The 16,553-nt window shown below is 37.3% G+C and overlaps 1 protein-coding gene across 2 annotated transcripts in view; it reads left to right on the forward strand.

Moving 5' to 3' along the window:
• Positions 1 to 9,445, forward strand: part of opn5 (opsin 5) — a 34,056-nt gene extending 24,611 nt beyond the window's left edge. Inside the window, exons 4-7 of one of the 2 annotated variants that reach the window (XM_067483041.1) lie at positions 1,266 to 1,436; positions 1,830 to 2,164; positions 2,263 to 2,507; positions 4,384 to 9,444. In XM_067483041.1, the coding sequence (XP_067339142.1) occupies positions 1,266 to 1,436; positions 1,830 to 2,164; positions 2,263 to 2,507; positions 4,384 to 4,450 (818 nt within the window). In that variant the 3' untranslated portion in view covers positions 4,451 to 9,444. Of the gene's footprint in view, positions 1 to 1,265; positions 1,437 to 1,829; positions 2,165 to 2,262; positions 2,508 to 4,383 lie in introns of both variants that reach the window. The other variant, XM_067483042.1, reaches the window with a different exon arrangement.
• The last annotated feature ends 7,108 nt before the right edge of the window (positions 9,446 to 16,553 follow it).

Consider the following 16,553-nt stretch of genomic DNA (forward strand, 5'->3'; position numbering starts at 1 on the left):
AACTTTTATCCTGGGTATTTAAAGACTGTATGGCTCATAGCATCCTCTGTAGGTCTACATCATTTCCTGTCACAAAGACCTTCTTCAGATCCACAAAAGACCCGATGCATAGAGTACGTTTCCATGACCCCTCCAGTAATTTTTCAAGGCTAAAGATTTGCACCACTGTCGAACAACTAGAATGGAATCTACTTTGCTCCTCCTGGATGTGAGGTTTGGCAATTGGTCAAAATGTGCTCGATGCCCCAGAGACACTTACAAGAAAAAAAGTCTCAAATTAGAGAATTCCTGAACTCTATTATAAAGCCTGACAGAGTGACTCGGGGGAAGGATGTGATCTGGGCGTTTTAAACTGTACACTGTTTGTATAAAACACTGTGGTGAATTGCAATTTTCTCATGTGTTTTATTGCTTGTGGTTATTTTTGTGAGTATCCTAGTCATTAGACTCTGGGTGTACAAGGTGCTTGTATTCGGTCAAGTCTCCTTTTCTGGGTTCGGCTGGTTAAAGCAAACATTTAAAGACGGTGTTAAACATAAGATAATTTTATAAGATCAGATCAACATTCATGTGCTTAACGTACATAAAAAAGAAAGAACCTACTATTCATTACCCCATAAACGACTGTTAAAGATTTGCACCATGACATGGGATTACAATCATATTACTCCGTCTCTATTTCTGAAAGATAACAGTAAAAGAAAATATTCTAAGCATGATACTAGCAAACATGTAAGAGGTTGATAAACAAAAATACTTCAAGAAGGTTAAAATGATCGCATTTCCATCACAGATCTTCAGTATGTCTGACTATTGATGCTGGAAAATTCCAAACCAATCAGGAGGAAAACAGGATTGGGTCTGTGTGATTTAGGGGAAATTGGGATATGAGTCATGTGCAGGCTAAGCACACAGAACTTTTATGCATGACACAGTAATATTCATTCAGAATTCCATTCACCAAAAACATCTCACTGGGTAGCAAAGGCCTATGCATGGATTTGAAGCAGACGCTCATTTTGTCGTGGAGGAATGGCACTGGTTAGAGGTGGGGGAAAAAACTGATGAAGTTTACGCGTGAAGCCATTTGTTGTGGTTATTTAATTCATTTAAAACAAAAAAAATTTTACTTATCTTTTTTTTTTTGTTTTTAGCTTTGCTATGTGATAATGTATTAGTCAACAGAACCTGGCATCAGGCTGAATTTATGTCGTTTTATCTTCCTCCCTCTCATTTGTGTCGTCCCCCTTCTTGTGTCCTTGCAGTGACAGGAAAGCCCTTTTTCATTGTGTCTAGTTTCTCCCACCGCTGGCTGTTCGGCTGGGAGGGCTGTCGTTTCTATGGCTGGGCAGGGTTTTTCTTTGGTTGTGGGAGCCTCATCACGATGACCATGGTCAGCCTGGATCGATATCTCAAGATCTGCCATCTCAGATACGGTACGGTGGGATTTTATTTAAACATTTGTTTGATAAATGTGTATTTTTCAAGACATTTTTGTTTGTCACATGACTGGTTACAGTAAGCAACAGAAAGTTGTCCTTTTTTAAATCAAGTTATTCTTGATAAAATAATTAGTAGTTGTATTCTGTCTGAAATTGGTATAAATGAGAAAAAAATACAATGGTACATAAAACAGAAAAATATATAACAGAATGCCAATAAATAAAATGTTTTTGCCATTTAACAATTTGTCAATTTTCTGTATATAATTTGCAATTAGTTAGTTTAAGCACGGAAGAGCTGCAAAAGACCATTTTAAAGCCCTCTCAGAATTATCCCACACATGTCATTTACAGAATAATTCTCAATTATTTTTCTTTCACTCTCAGGCACATGGCTAAAACGCCATCATGTCTTCCTTAGCCTGGTCTTTGTGTGGGGGTATGCAGCCTTCTGGGCCACCATGCCCCTGGTGGGCTGGGGGAACTATGCCCCGGAGCCTTTTGGGACCTCCTGCACACTGGACTGGTGGCTGGCCCAGGCCTCCGTGTCTGGCCAGAGCTTCGTCTTAACCATCCTGTTCTTCTGTCTCGTCTTTCCCACCGGCCTCATTGTCTTCTCCTACACCATGATCATCTTCAAGGTGAAGTCCTCTGCAAAGGAGGTCTCACACTTTGACACCCGCATCAAAAACAGCAACATTCTGGAGATGAAACTCACCAAGGTGGGGCAGAAGTTGGAGGGAAGACATTTTAGTACTGCATGTTCACTGTTCTGGCCAAATGTGTGATACTTATATTCAGTAAATATTTATTGTGTCAGGTGGCAGTGCTGATCTGTGCAGGCTTCTTGATAGCCTGGATCCCTTATGCGGTGGTGTCAGTGGTATCTGCGTTTGGTGAGCCAGACTCAGTCCCCATCCCTGTGTCTGTCATTCCCACACTGCTGGCCAAGTCCTCTGCCATGTACAACCCCATCATCTACCAGCTCGTGAACCTCCAAAAATCCTGTGCAAACTCCTCCTGTTTTAAGGCCCAGAAGAAAAGCAGACATTTCAGAAAGTCAAGGTAAAACCCATTGCGATGTTCTTATATTGCTGCTGATTAATTGTTGTGGATGCACGCAGTGGTAGTTTGAGCAGCACCCTTGAGCTGCACTTGCATTAGCTGATTGGCATTAGTCACTCGTAATGCTTCATAATCAGTGGCTCAGTTATGTTTCAGTGGCTGTCAGCTGACACGATGCAAACGCAGGCCATTATAGCCTGATGCTTCCCGCCGTTACTTTGCACGTGCTGTTTGCTATCTGCAACCCACTAAGCCTCTTTTTATATGCTAAGCTTTTGGTGTTGTTGGTGATTAAAGAAACGTGATCATCAAGGGGAATTGGTTCTCCCTGGTTAAACTTCGTTCTTCTCACAGCGTTTCCCACCCAATCTGCATCTTATGGCTCTTTGTTGGTAACCCAGGCTGATGGAGTCTTCCAGTTTGACTGGGAGATAAAATAAAAGCTAAGGGAAACCTCAATCAACTCGTTAATCATTTGGTACTTTCGGCGCAGGAAGGTAGAGCGGTTGTCCACCAATCTCACAGTTGTTGGTTCAATCCCCGGCTCCTCCGCTGAGGAGCAGCTCCCCCATCAGTGTGATTGTGAGTTCAAATGGGTGAATAAGAAGCAGTGTAAAGCGCTTTGACTACCAACAGGTAGAAGTGCTATATAAGTGCAGATCGTTTACAACTAAAACCCAAATAATAATACATTACCATAGCAGGCACATGCCAGAGATTCCATATGTAGCAACAGATTTATTGTTACCTTTTGATATATTCATTGTAGCTGCTTAAGTGAACTAAACATTATGCTTCTTGTGTCCGTTTTCCCAAAGCATGATGGGAATTGTAGGTAGCTAGAACATATAAAAACAATATAAAAGACGGTGAAGATTTATGCAATATTAGTACATTACAAAGTGAGTATAGGCTTCCACTAACCCATTGTCATAATATTTATTTGGCCAGGTCCATATATATTTGGACAGTGACACCGTTTTCATCATTTTCTCTCTGTACATTACAATAGTGGATTTAATATGAAACATTTAGGCTGAGCTGACGGTGTAACCAGTCAGCTTTAATTTAAGGGTTTAGTTATTTATATTGGAAAAAAACTATAAAGCAGACTTAATGCAGTCATCAACTATAAAATAATTAGCAATTTTCCAATTCGATTCACAATTTAATTTGTTGATTGTCCTAAAGGTTGAGTTAATAATATACACTACTTATAAATATACATGACTCTAATCCCAATAAATCTAACATTTTAAACCATTAAATTAAAGCTGACAGTCGGTGCTTGAAGCACATCTTGATTGTTTTCTTATGCTAAATCCCCTGTTGAAGCACACAGAGCTAAAATGATCAAAAGTGTATCACTATAATATTTATATACAGACGTGACTCTAACTAATAGTTTCATATAAATCTTTGTACGACATATAATTGTGTTTTTATACCATAACTCTATGCTGTACAACTTCACTGGAAAAAAATAAATGGCGCAAACAGGGCTGTTCTGGAAGAATAAAATGATTAAAAAAAAAAAAAAAAAAACTCTAACATTCAACCCATGTAGCCCTGTGATGCTGAGCTCATCTGAAACACCTTTCAGAGCTTTAATTAATTTCTGCACTTCAGTGTCCTTTCTCAACCTTGTCTGACATTTACACCTGTCACATGTGCATAACTGTTAGACTTAACAGCATATGCGACCCTTCAGAGAGTAACACCAGTTGTATGTGTTATGTTTTATATTTTCTTTGTTTCCTCATATTGGCAAACATTGTCTTGGAGATTATCAGCGTGTTTCTGGTGTTGAAAAAACAATGACAACAAATCTTCTTACTGACGCCCATTTCCTTTCCTCCATTCATGTCGACTGCAGGTTCTACACCATTTCTGGCTCATTAAAGGACATACCACCAACCAGAGAATCTCACATTGAGATGTGAGACAGACATTTCAAACTGTGTAACCCTCCTACCTTTTGGACTTTGCCTTGTTCCTCACACTGTGTACCCCGCACTTACCCAGTCACCTGCTGTAACGTCATCAACCTCTCAACAGTGTTGGCAGTAGCTCTCAAGACTCGCTGCTTGTTTTTTTTACACCCATACTGGATCTGGGTGTGTTCTTTCTTCAGCACCCCACCTCCTCCTCCTTGGAAGCATCTTTTTCCCTTCATCTGTGGAGTTGCGTTATCTATACAGTGGTTCCAACATAAAAGTGACTTTATTGTGTGAGATTTCTGACTATTTTTTTTTTTTTTTTTTTTTTTTAATTAGATGCATTATTTGTCATGCTCTGAAAAGTGGAAACCATATTTACTAGCTACGGTGCTCATCCCATAACACAGCAAATTCAAACAAGGTGAACTGACAATGTTATGAATTCAAAGCTTGCATAAAGCAAAATCTTTATGAATCAGATTTCAATGTTAAAGTCAAGCTTGAAGTTGTAATTTATACAGGCTGTGGTCCTTTGCACTCCTGTGGCTTGTAGCTAGCAAATATATATCATAATGCACTGAATCACATTCGTTGTTCAACCGCACACAAGGACACACGTGACTGGACATGCATTTGCAGGGTATTGTGATTTTTGTCTGTCCCTGACATACTGTGCTTGCAAGTGATTTAAACAGCTCAAGGTTTTATGCTTTAAAAGAAGAAAGCACACACAGGATGAGAGCACTTTACTCCCAAAGCCATTTAGTATGTGCTGATAATTGCTGCTGATGTCACCATCCATCAATTTCATGGATGCTTTGCAGAGATGCAGAGAATATCTATTCAAGGAAAAGCTTCAAACATTTCTGTCATTATCACTATTTAAAAAGCCTACGGTGCAAATTAAGATCAATTCAGGGGCCATTTTTAAGCTGGGTTTTTTTTTTTTTTTGGTTTTTGACAGCTAAAAATAATTCCTTTATGGAACATCTTCCATAAAGCATTAAAAAGGGTCACTTGGGTGACAATTGGCCAATTATGCCACCGCTGCTCATTTGTGCTGCAGCATTGGTGTGTGATAACATCTGTAAGCGACCAAACCACCTGAAACCTACTACTGAAATGAAGTTTACTGTGAGTGTAAACTGTGATTTGTAAAAAAAGTGAACTTAGTTGAGCTATTTGAAGTACAGTATTTTTATACCAACTGGGTAATTGGTAAATCTTGTCACCTATACATTTTTTGATGTCTGTATAATCTTCTATATTGTAGCACATATCTAAAACTCATCAGTCGGCAAACCCAAGTAATTCATGTAACATTGAACAATATTTACATGCAATGTGCTCTAGTGTGCACAATTTCCACTTGCAAGCATGTAGGGCCGTCTACTTTTAGAGCGGTCGTCCACCAATTTGGCAGTTGTTGGTTCGACCCCCGGCTCCTCCGGTCACATGTCAAAGTGTCCTCGAGCCACTGAACCCCAACTTAATTGCTTCAGGTGAGTGTTGGCCAGCTGCTCCCCAATCAGTGTGTGTGATTGTGAGTGTGAATAAGAAGCAGTGTGAAGCGCTTTTCTACCTATTGGCACTCGAAGCGCTTTAAATTTAAGTGCATATGATTTCACTATCTAAGTGCAGATCATTTCCTATGTGTGTAGTTCATGAAACAAGACACGGACGACCAGGATGGTTACTGCTGCAGGAGCTGAGAAAAAAAAAAATTCATCAAGTAAATACTGATTTGATCGCTGGTTATGGCTTAGTAGTAAAAACTTTGTGCCTCCTGGCGTAGTGTCTGAGTCAAACCCAAATCTCTGGAATTACAGTGCTGTGCTCTGTGAGCTCGCCAACACACCACTGCAAATATATTGTCTACGTCTGTAGTAAATTGTAAAAAGTTATATTTGAAAAAGTAAAAAAGATTATGGATTAGGACACTATACTGCATCTTTGTTGACTAGTTTTTTACTGTACAGGTTGTTTTTCAGGATGTTACATCCTGTAACCAGTTGTAACTTTTAATCACCATCAGAAAGATGAAGTGACATCCCGTTTGTGTACGGGCCAAGCGAGACCTATTTATTTGAATAAAACCTTTCATACGCTGGGCAAGTTAGTGTGCTTCCATGCATAAAACATTGTAAAAGTAGAGAAATAAAAAAACAAAAAACAAATACAATACATGAAAATACAAATGCAATAGGATAAAACCCATTTTCAATCTATAAAATGTTTCACCTTTTTATAGTTATTTAAGTTACGACTGCTATGACTTGTAAGTTAGGCTGCATCAGAGCAACTAAGCCATGGCACTGAGCTTTTCCTCGTCTTTGTGATTAAGAGGATTCCTATTCTGTTGAGACCCAACACACACACAAAAGCTACGAATTCCTTGGTTACCTAAGTTCAAGTGTGATTAGATCGTTGGGCAGCAGGATTATCTTGAAGAATCTTGCATCAGGATAAATCGGAAGGTGCTGCGAACATGTAAAACGTGCAGGACGTAGTACTTGTTAAATGACTCCAGTGTTGTGTCTGAGGAAAGTCCTTCATTACAGCAGAGTGACTCATCTGTGTTAATTTGTTTGCAGAAGTGTTGGTGCCATGTCTGAGATTCTTTTACACGACCTGAGGGGTATGAACATTTCTGACTTCTAGCGATTCCTGGTTGGATGAAGCCTGCTTTGAATATGCAACTATATAATCACACTAGAACATTGATGTTTGAATATCATACTTAAGATTGTGTCCAATGCCAACAGTTAACATTTAACTAAAGATTTAAAAATAGCTATTTTTCTGACATATTTTCAAAAAATATGTAAAAACATCGCCATAGCTAAGGCCAGAGAAAGATAAGGGTTAAACTGTGATTTTGGTTAATGCGTGGTAAAGGTTAAAATGCTCCCACCCCCTTAACCTGAGACCTTTCTGAAATCAGGTTAGTGAGATTGTTTCTAAAACATTCTGAATTTGAAAATCTGAAATTAGCAACTACTTCATGGCTTGCTTGTTCAGCGGAGCCAGGGTTTGAACTTCTGGGTTGAAATGCCAAAGCAATATTAATTCATTCAGAATTTGGAAAATGTGTTACAGTCTTAAATACATGCTGCAACATGCAGAAGAGGTGCAGCACGTCTTGTAGTAGTGCTGAGTGTCAGATTCACTGGACATAAATACCAATGTGCAAAATGTTAATATGATTTCATTAATCAATTCATTGTATGTGTGTCCTAGCAAGGACATTTATGGGGCACATTAGGGGTGTGTGACAGCACGTTTAAATATAATGCCCCAAACTATCTGGATCTACCTCAGCCACTGTAATAAGCAGTCAGTCATTGTTACACTAATACACGGCATAAAGTTGTAGCTCTCATCCTGAGCCAGAATTTATATCTTCTATTCTGGCCCTTTGGCTAACTTACACATCCAGTGCGATGAGAAGAACGCAGTGCAATATTGCAGATTATTCTATAGTAAACATATTGATGCTGTAGAACCAATGAACCTTTTATTACAAGCAGCAAACTTTTTAAAATGAGTTTCTATTGAAATGTGTGTCAGTTGTAAACATGCCACATAGAGTTATGTTTTCCATTGCACTGTTTTCCACTAGACTGCACTACATTATGTTGCATAGTACAGGTGTTGTTGTTATTTTGGCCACTGTAAATGTCTTATAAGTCAAGTAGATTTTCATGTGCTTGGTTTTTGTCTTCTACCTAATCTGAACTACTGCTGCGCCAAGTTCCACACTAGCTCAGTGCTGCTTCAGTTCAGCATTGTGCCAGTTTCTGCTTGGACCTTTGTAACTTGCTACTTGCGTTTGAAATCTTTTGTCTACAATTTTTAATGTCCATGTTTAAGAATATTGTTTTATGTCTTGTTTCCTGTTGTACAGACATGACTGAAATCACATTATATATTTGACCCACCATTAGGCAGATGTCAAGGTAGAAGCAGATTTTAGTTTTCCAGAAAATATATACCGAACCAGGACTGTATGGGTAATGTTTAAGCACAATGACAAGCATTGCCTGGGTGTGTTTGCTTTACATAAAGTAAAAAGGTTTATTAGTAATAAAAGTTAGAATTTAATTGTTAAATAAATAAATACAAAATATGAGCTGATTATAAAAAACAATATCATTGGTTGGTGCCAAATGCAATCTCAGGTATTTGTTGTTAGTCTGTTTCTAGCCTGTAGGTCAATGTTTGCGCCAAAAATGTGTTCAATTCAATTTAACTTTATGTATATATCACCAATTCCCCATCTCAAAGCACTTTACAGAATAAAGTCAAGACTATACAGATATATAAAGAAAAGCCAACAATTCCCCCTGGAGCAAGCCATAGGCAACAGGGGAGAGGAAAACCTCCCTTAAAGGGAAGAAACCTCCAGCAGAACCAGGCTCAGGGTGGACGGCCATCTGCCTCGACCGGTTGGGGTGAGTGGAAAGTGAAGAGAGGGAAAAGAAAAAGAGCAACAAAAAGCAACAACAGAAACATAAATAGTCCTTGTCACATATGTTTACACATGTAGTTTCTCCTGTACTTAAACTGACTTTGTACAAACTTTGTCTTCTACTCAGTCCCTCACTTTAGATTCAGCTACACAAACGGAAACACTGGTTCATCTTATTATTTATTGTGATTATTTGACATACAGTGCATTCTGTCTTTAATTTACCTTAATCCTTGAACATGCACAGATAAAATCATTTACATTTTATAAAGATATATAGCTCACTGATGTCACATGCCAACTCAGGTTAGAGTCTGTGGTCTTATAACATTATGGGATCTGCCATTTGTAATAAAAAGATTAACAGCTAGCTGTTTTTTATATTCATTATATATAATATATTTTTTGGGATTATTGTCTACTTTGGCCAGGTTTAAACTTCGCTGCCTTTCTTTTGAAAAGGTTTATTTTCCTTTTTTAAATTTGGAAATTCATGTTCAAAACATTTCTGTTAGGATATATATATATATATATATATATATATATATATATATATATATATATATATATTCAGTGTGTCCTCATTTTAAAACCATGCATATGACAACAACACATTTTATAAAAATGTCGGATTGAAAGGATCAATTAGACCCTCACACTGTATCACTGATGCCATGGCTAATATCTATATCTTTGTTATAAAATTTGCTGTTGATTGTGGAAAATCTGTGATGATTTGCCATATGGCAACATTGATCAGAACTGGGATCTACTGTCTGTGGGAGAAAAGTTTGTACTGTACTTTCACTGCTCGATGCACAATGAGGAGAAGAATGAATGATAGAAGGAAAGAATGTGTCAGCAGCTGTGTTCATGAGAAATCTGATAAAAAATCTTATGCTAATGTTACATTTATATCTCACAACGTGCTGTTGCAATTTCCTTTATTTTGCATTATCCCAAAAGTGACTTGGTGTCTGTAGGTTTCAATAAAGAAAACTGATGTATTTGTCTTTGTTCACACTTTAATGCAGAAACAAAACAGCTCACTTCAAAAATATTTTGCATACAAAACAGCTTTTTGGCAGCTTGTAATCACCATGAATTCATTACGGACTGTGACGTTGATGGGCAGCAGAAATATCATCCTGTATCATCCTGTGATGTCGTCAGTGGTGTTGTCAGTTCACAGTATCACGTACAGTAGCACACCGACTGCAATGTTTAATTACTTTTTTGTATTGGAACCATATATTGCTGTGACATATGTAATATGCAAATAAAGGTGCAACACTGCACACATATTTAAACAAAGCATGATTTTCCTCTTCTTATTTCACACCAGCTTCACTGCACATTTCTACACTGTTCCCTCGAGTCCAAACCCTACTAATCAAGTCTTTCCACTTCATTAATGAATAAATGATCACAATAATTATTCAGCTTTAAGAGTTAAGTAGCTGACATGGTTTCCATTCGAAAAGTGCTATTGCAGTGCAGTAGTAGTTTAGTTTAGGCTTAGTTCTGAGCACAATGTGACTTTTAAAGGTCCAACAAACCCAGTTGCTTTTTAGAGAAAAATAATATAAGGATAAATTAGAATGTATTATTATTATGATAGAATAACCCTCTGGCAGTGCCTGCTCCCACATAAGTGGTGTTTAATGCATCAATAATTATAATGTCATACATAATGAAGTCATTTTGGCACTTAACTTACGTGTATTTAATTGTAATACCTTTACATTGCTACTCCAGACCAGGAGTTTTCAAGAAAATAAAAGATGAATAAAAGATAGAAAGAAAGATAAAAGAAAGATAGAAAAGTAAAAGATAAGCTAAATAAAAGATACTTCATCCACAGTACAGTCATAAACACAGGATGGTAAATAAAATATTTTTACTTCCTGTCACTTGACGGCTGATGTTATTGTTCCACTGAGTTGCCGTGGTAATAGAGATCTTTGATACCTCCTTTTAATAATTACAATGTGTTTTTCCTCTTTGAAAGTTTGGTCACAGTTGAGTCTTTATGTCGAAAAACAAAAAACACACACACATATATATATATATATATATATATATATATATATATATATATACGTTTTAGCTTTTTGTTCCTCCCTGGAAGCAGTTAATTGTTTCTACATATGACAATATGTAATTTGAATGTCACATGCAAAGAATATTGTAAACAAGTAACATGTGTGACCATTTTCATAAGATAAACCTTTATTTGTCCCACAGTGGGAAATATCTATGTTACAACAGCAAAAGTGTGCAAATGTGCAGCAATATTTGTTTTGTATATCAAAATAAAAAACACATCAAAATGTAGTTAAACAGACAGTCATATCAGTAAACTGATAGAAAAAAGTGAAAACATATTCATGCCACTGTGATATTGTTCCAAACTAGGTTGATTTTTCACTGAGTATGTGAAAACTAAGTATGTGACGCAATTGCAAGAAAAACAATAATATGTTTCACGAGTCAGGACCACACACTCAAATCTGATGCAAAGAAGCAGTTTATTGAGCATAAAATCCATGAGTTGCAACTGCTAAACAGAAACTGTGATGGATGATGGAACGGGATGACGTCTGACATCCCAGCAACAAGATTGAAAAAGATAAATCTTTCTAAAACCCGAAGGCTCCTGGTGAAGTAATTAATCAGGCAGAACCAGATTAATATACCTCACGTTGAAACTGAAAAGAAAACCTTTAAACATAATTGAAAAGAGCAAATGAACTGCATTTAAATGTAATTGCCTTATGTGGATGTGAGCTTTTATAACAACAAAACAGACTTGTGACCCGAGGCAGTGTTGGGTTTCTGTTTCCCAAAAGAAACCAGGTTGTGGTCAGTTTCCAGCGTGTTTGTGTGAAACTCGCATTTACGTCAACATCAGGTGCATTTTCAGCTGCATGTTGGACAGGAAAACAATTTGATAAGTCATTGTGAAAATCAATAGTCCTTTTGCTTTCAAAAGGTCACTTTGTCTTGCGGTGCCACAGACTCTAAGAAAGTATGGCTGGGATAAGGAGATACTTCCAATTCTTCCAGAAATGTCTCGTATTTGTCAGAACTTGGTCAGATTTCTCAGTTTCAAATTCAAACCAATACTAATTCGGTTTTTGGCTTTTATTTTTATTTTTTTGCAAAATACAAAATGTACACTGCCCTCTAGTGACCAACACAAACTGTTTTTGTTTTTTTTCACTAATACCTTACTTCTTTTGAGTCCCAGGTGTCCATTGCTCTCGTGTTTGGGATCGGTGTCTTTCTGCACAACCCACCTGCACCTGAGCATCAAGTCAGTGACAAATGACCAGACATTTTCCCTCCGAAAAACTTGCCATGAAGCAAGAATTCCAGTCGCCCTGATGCATCAAAACATTAGCACACAATCACCACTAGGTGTGGTGTTGTTTTTCATGAAATTCTGGATTTGGTTTGCACCAAATGTAGGAGGACCAGTGTCTCCCAAAGTGGTTAAGTCGTCAGCCCATAAAACATTCTCCCAAAAGGTTTCAGGGTCATCTAATTGTGTTTTAGTAAACCAGACCTAAACAAGACTTCATGTTCTCACCTCTCTCTCGTGCTAATTTTGACCTGTACTTTCCTAACAGGCTCTGATGGAGAGGAGAAGTTTGTCTTTAGATATTTTATGTATGACTTCCCGCATCTGCAAAGGTTCACTTTGGTGCGAGGTGTTTGTACATTAATTTTCTGTTTCCCTCACCTTTTACCTGATCGCTTTTGTTGATCTCTTCTAGAACTGTATTTGATCTATGTGTAGTTTGCTTGTTAAGAACCAATTTCACATTGCTGAAAAAGTTGTATTTGTTACATTAAAAGTAGATTCAATAAATAAAATTATCCGTATCAGTGTACAGTATTCAAATACACATACATAAAGCAAATAACAGATGACTTATACCTTAGAGCATCAACTGAAATATGAGCTGACGTTGCATGCGGCTGAGTGCAGGAAAGCCTCTAGGTGGAGCCGTCGCTCTTTGTTTAAAACTCTGAGGCTTCAGTGTCACAAGCATGAATGATAACAAATCTGTGAAATTATTTTACACCTGTTTGAAAATGGATCTTTTTCACTCTCCAGTGATATATATCTTATTTTTCCGTATTTGCTCCAAGGGATGAACCATTGCTGATACCACAGGCTTCTTTAGGGATAGTGCTCTTCAAACTGCACCACACTGCACTTTAACCGCCATTTGTTCCTTATTCTCCAGTCTGTTTTCCTTTATCTCCTCGCTCCTTCACATTTCTGTCATGTTTGCACCCAGAAATATGTCCAATCGTTACACCACCGGTTACACTATACATGCACCATTGTGCTTTTATTCCTGTTTTCCTCTAAAGGTGGTAAGAAGAAAGAAAGTGAGTCTGGTTTGAACTGCAGCTGAAGATATTGTCCTTGCATATATATCCCAACTCTTCTATTACATAGAGTCACCTTTCCAGTAGGTATCGGTGGGGATGCAGGCAGCAGCTGCGGCCTCACGGCTGCAGCCGTGATCACAGCAGCAGTGGCAGAGCAGGAGAGTAGCAGCATGATAAGCAGCAGATGAAATTCAGGGCTTCCATGAATATTTCATTTCTGGAGAGATTCAGGTAAGTCCTCCTTCTCACTCCTCTCCTCTTATTGCCTCGCATCGTGCCAGATGGACTGTTCACTATCAGATTGATCAGTACTCTTTGCCATAATGAATTTACAAACAGATGTGGACATTTCATTTGTTTCTCTGAATCACTGAAGGTCAGAAATTCTCAAACACGCATGCAGACTGGAACATGTAAAAAGCCGTATGAATTTTTTCACGATGATAGAGAAAAGTGCACTTAGGTGTCTTGCAAATTAAATTCTTTTGCAAATACAACAGTGATTAGGGTTTTCAGGGAATATAATCAGTGGCTGTTAATATGTCTCAATGCAGCATTTCTTTGAATCAATGATATGCTACATTTATTAACATAAAAACTGAGTTTCTCGGAGGGGGTGGTTCGGGTGGACAGTGGGCACACAAAGCACACGACTGCGTACTTTGACTCAAGAGACTCAATTATGGATAGAGTGAGGCAACACAAGCACATTGGTTAAGGTTAGAGAAAGATTGTGTGTTTTTTTTTTAATATAGTTAACAAAGAACATTTTGTTTAAGTTCTTATGCCAGAGTTCTTACTAGTTCTGGTAGGTTCTTAACAGCACCAAAACTTTTTAGAGTCTAAATATAAAAGGCAGAAAATTATCTTATTTTAATAAAAACATATCCTCATTATGTTAATAAAAAACCTAATCCAGATACAATCAATATCTGGACAATATAGAAAGAGTTCCCATCTATCTATATCTATCTATATTTATATCTATATATCTATATATATAGCAGACTATAGCTAAAGTTTTATGTATAAATTTTAGGGTTATCATGCGTTTACTTGATGCTAATACTAATTGTTCTTTAGAATTTTTCCCCCACCATTGATTGTTGACTTCCTCCTAAAGGTTTTACATATTATCACTAATTGATCCTCCTGTTTCAATTAGACTGGTCCTGTTTCTGAAATTGTAGGGAATCAAATATTGTCTATTGTCATTCTTATTCACTACTATAATCCTAATTATCTTTTATGCATTGAATTTTTTTTGTTTAAAACGTTCAATGTTAAAGACTCTTCTCTCTGATTGAAAAAAGGTTTTAAAACATGCAATGATCATGTTCATGATTTACTTTTTTACACTTGCTGTAAAAAAGTGTAGCTGCTACTGCTCCTGTAGCATATGAGCTTTAGTTTTCACCATAACCAGGCCAATACTTTAAATGCCATTAACCTTGATTAATTGTAGGAGGCTTAGCTGAGCACAAAAAACTCATTCCAGCACCATAACTTGCCACTGTAATCACTTCACAGTTTCACACATCGAAGCCGCCCTTAAAAAACCACCATTTCCCTTCATTTGTCAAAGAGCAGCACCACTGGAGCAGTGAGTTAATTTGCTAAAGGACATTTTGATGGATGTGTAATTCGATCAATAGGGAAGTTGGGAACAGCTGTTGACAGTAGGTTTTGTTTCGCTTCAGTTATCTCAAGATGACAAACTTCATTTCCCTGCAATCTGAGCAGGAATTAATTAAAGTGGCAGTGGCTAATTAACTAAGTGGTAGAGGTTGTAATGTCTACCTTAAGTTGATTGTAGTAAAATACAATATTTGTTGGTCAGCAGTTGTCAACAGAAGCAGTTGCATTTATTACTAGAGCACAAATGTTCCTAAAAAAAGAAAAAGAAATTGGGTCAGGTTTATTCATCCAACCTGAAACCGGTATTGGATTTGCTAAATTGGTTTTCAGTCCTCTTTGTGAGCATGTTTATTTTAACTGTTATGCATAAGTCAAAAATATGTAGGCTGAGGAGACACCTTTGAGTGGCAACTTAATCATTGTTCTCAACCTGGAACTACAGCCTGAAAATGAAACAGGCTTCAACTGAATTTGGTCTCATAGAAATATAAATATACTGCTTACATGGCAGTAAAACATCAAATCTGGATTTATTATGTATTTACACATTAACAGCCTAAATACATCGGGATGCCTGATTTTCCACTTGCTTCAAATCCTGAGCATCCTGATTCACAACTATTCTGAAATATCTAAAAATATAAGACAAACTGAAGGTTGGAGTTGTTGGAACAACATAATCACTGAGTCCACTCAGATTTTTCAGCCAGGTTACAGATTAATGTTTCTTCTTCTGGTTCTGTGTTAAAACCTATATGAAAACCACTTGAATAAGACACAAGGACCAGAAATACAGTTTCATTTTGGTCTGGCATAAATCCAAGTCATGGAAATTGCATTTATATCAACAGCTAAAAATGCTTGACACTAAACTTCAAGAGCAACTTCGTTTATGCTTTACATATTATGTCTTTAAGCTCATTGGTGATGGATTTTCTTACATGCAGTAAGCTGATAGACACGCTGCTGGTATATAGTAAGCAACCACTTAGGTTAAACCCAAACACTCTACACCTGTTCAGCACAGAAGATGTGACACGTGAGAGTGTTGCCAGTTTGGAGTAATTTAAAGGCAACTTCAATATATGCAACTTATGGTTCTAGTTTCAAGAGTGCATGTACAGTATACAGATCTTATTAAACGTCCCTGTCGCCATCGTCTTCTTTGTGAAAAACCGCTCGCCACGACAACATCAGAGCAGACAATGTCCTCTGGAGGAGATTACAAATGACTATAATCTCTAGGTGGGAAACCGCTTCAGATGTTGTCACCTGGAGGAGCTTTTCAGCTGCAAGCAGAAGGATATTTTTCTACTTAGAAAGCAACTTGAAAAATGGCAGTCGTCCTTTATCTAAGGTCATGTAAAGAGTAACTGAATATAAGACTATATTTTATACTAGAGATTATATTTATTAAAAACAGTATGTAGCATATTTACAACAGCAAATGCTTAAAGTCGCAGTGTGCAACCTAAACTAGTGCTAATGTGAGACTCTGATACAGCTTACACATCTCGCTTTGTCTTTAAGATAGGCATAGCTATTAAATCAAAATAAATAAGGAGCTTATAAACTTAACAAAACTTA

Source organism: Channa argus, chromosome 17, assembly GCF_033026475.1.
Source record: "Channa argus isolate prfri chromosome 17, Channa argus male v1.0, whole genome shotgun sequence".
NCBI lineage: Eukaryota > Metazoa > Chordata > Actinopteri > Anabantiformes > Channidae > Channa > Channa argus.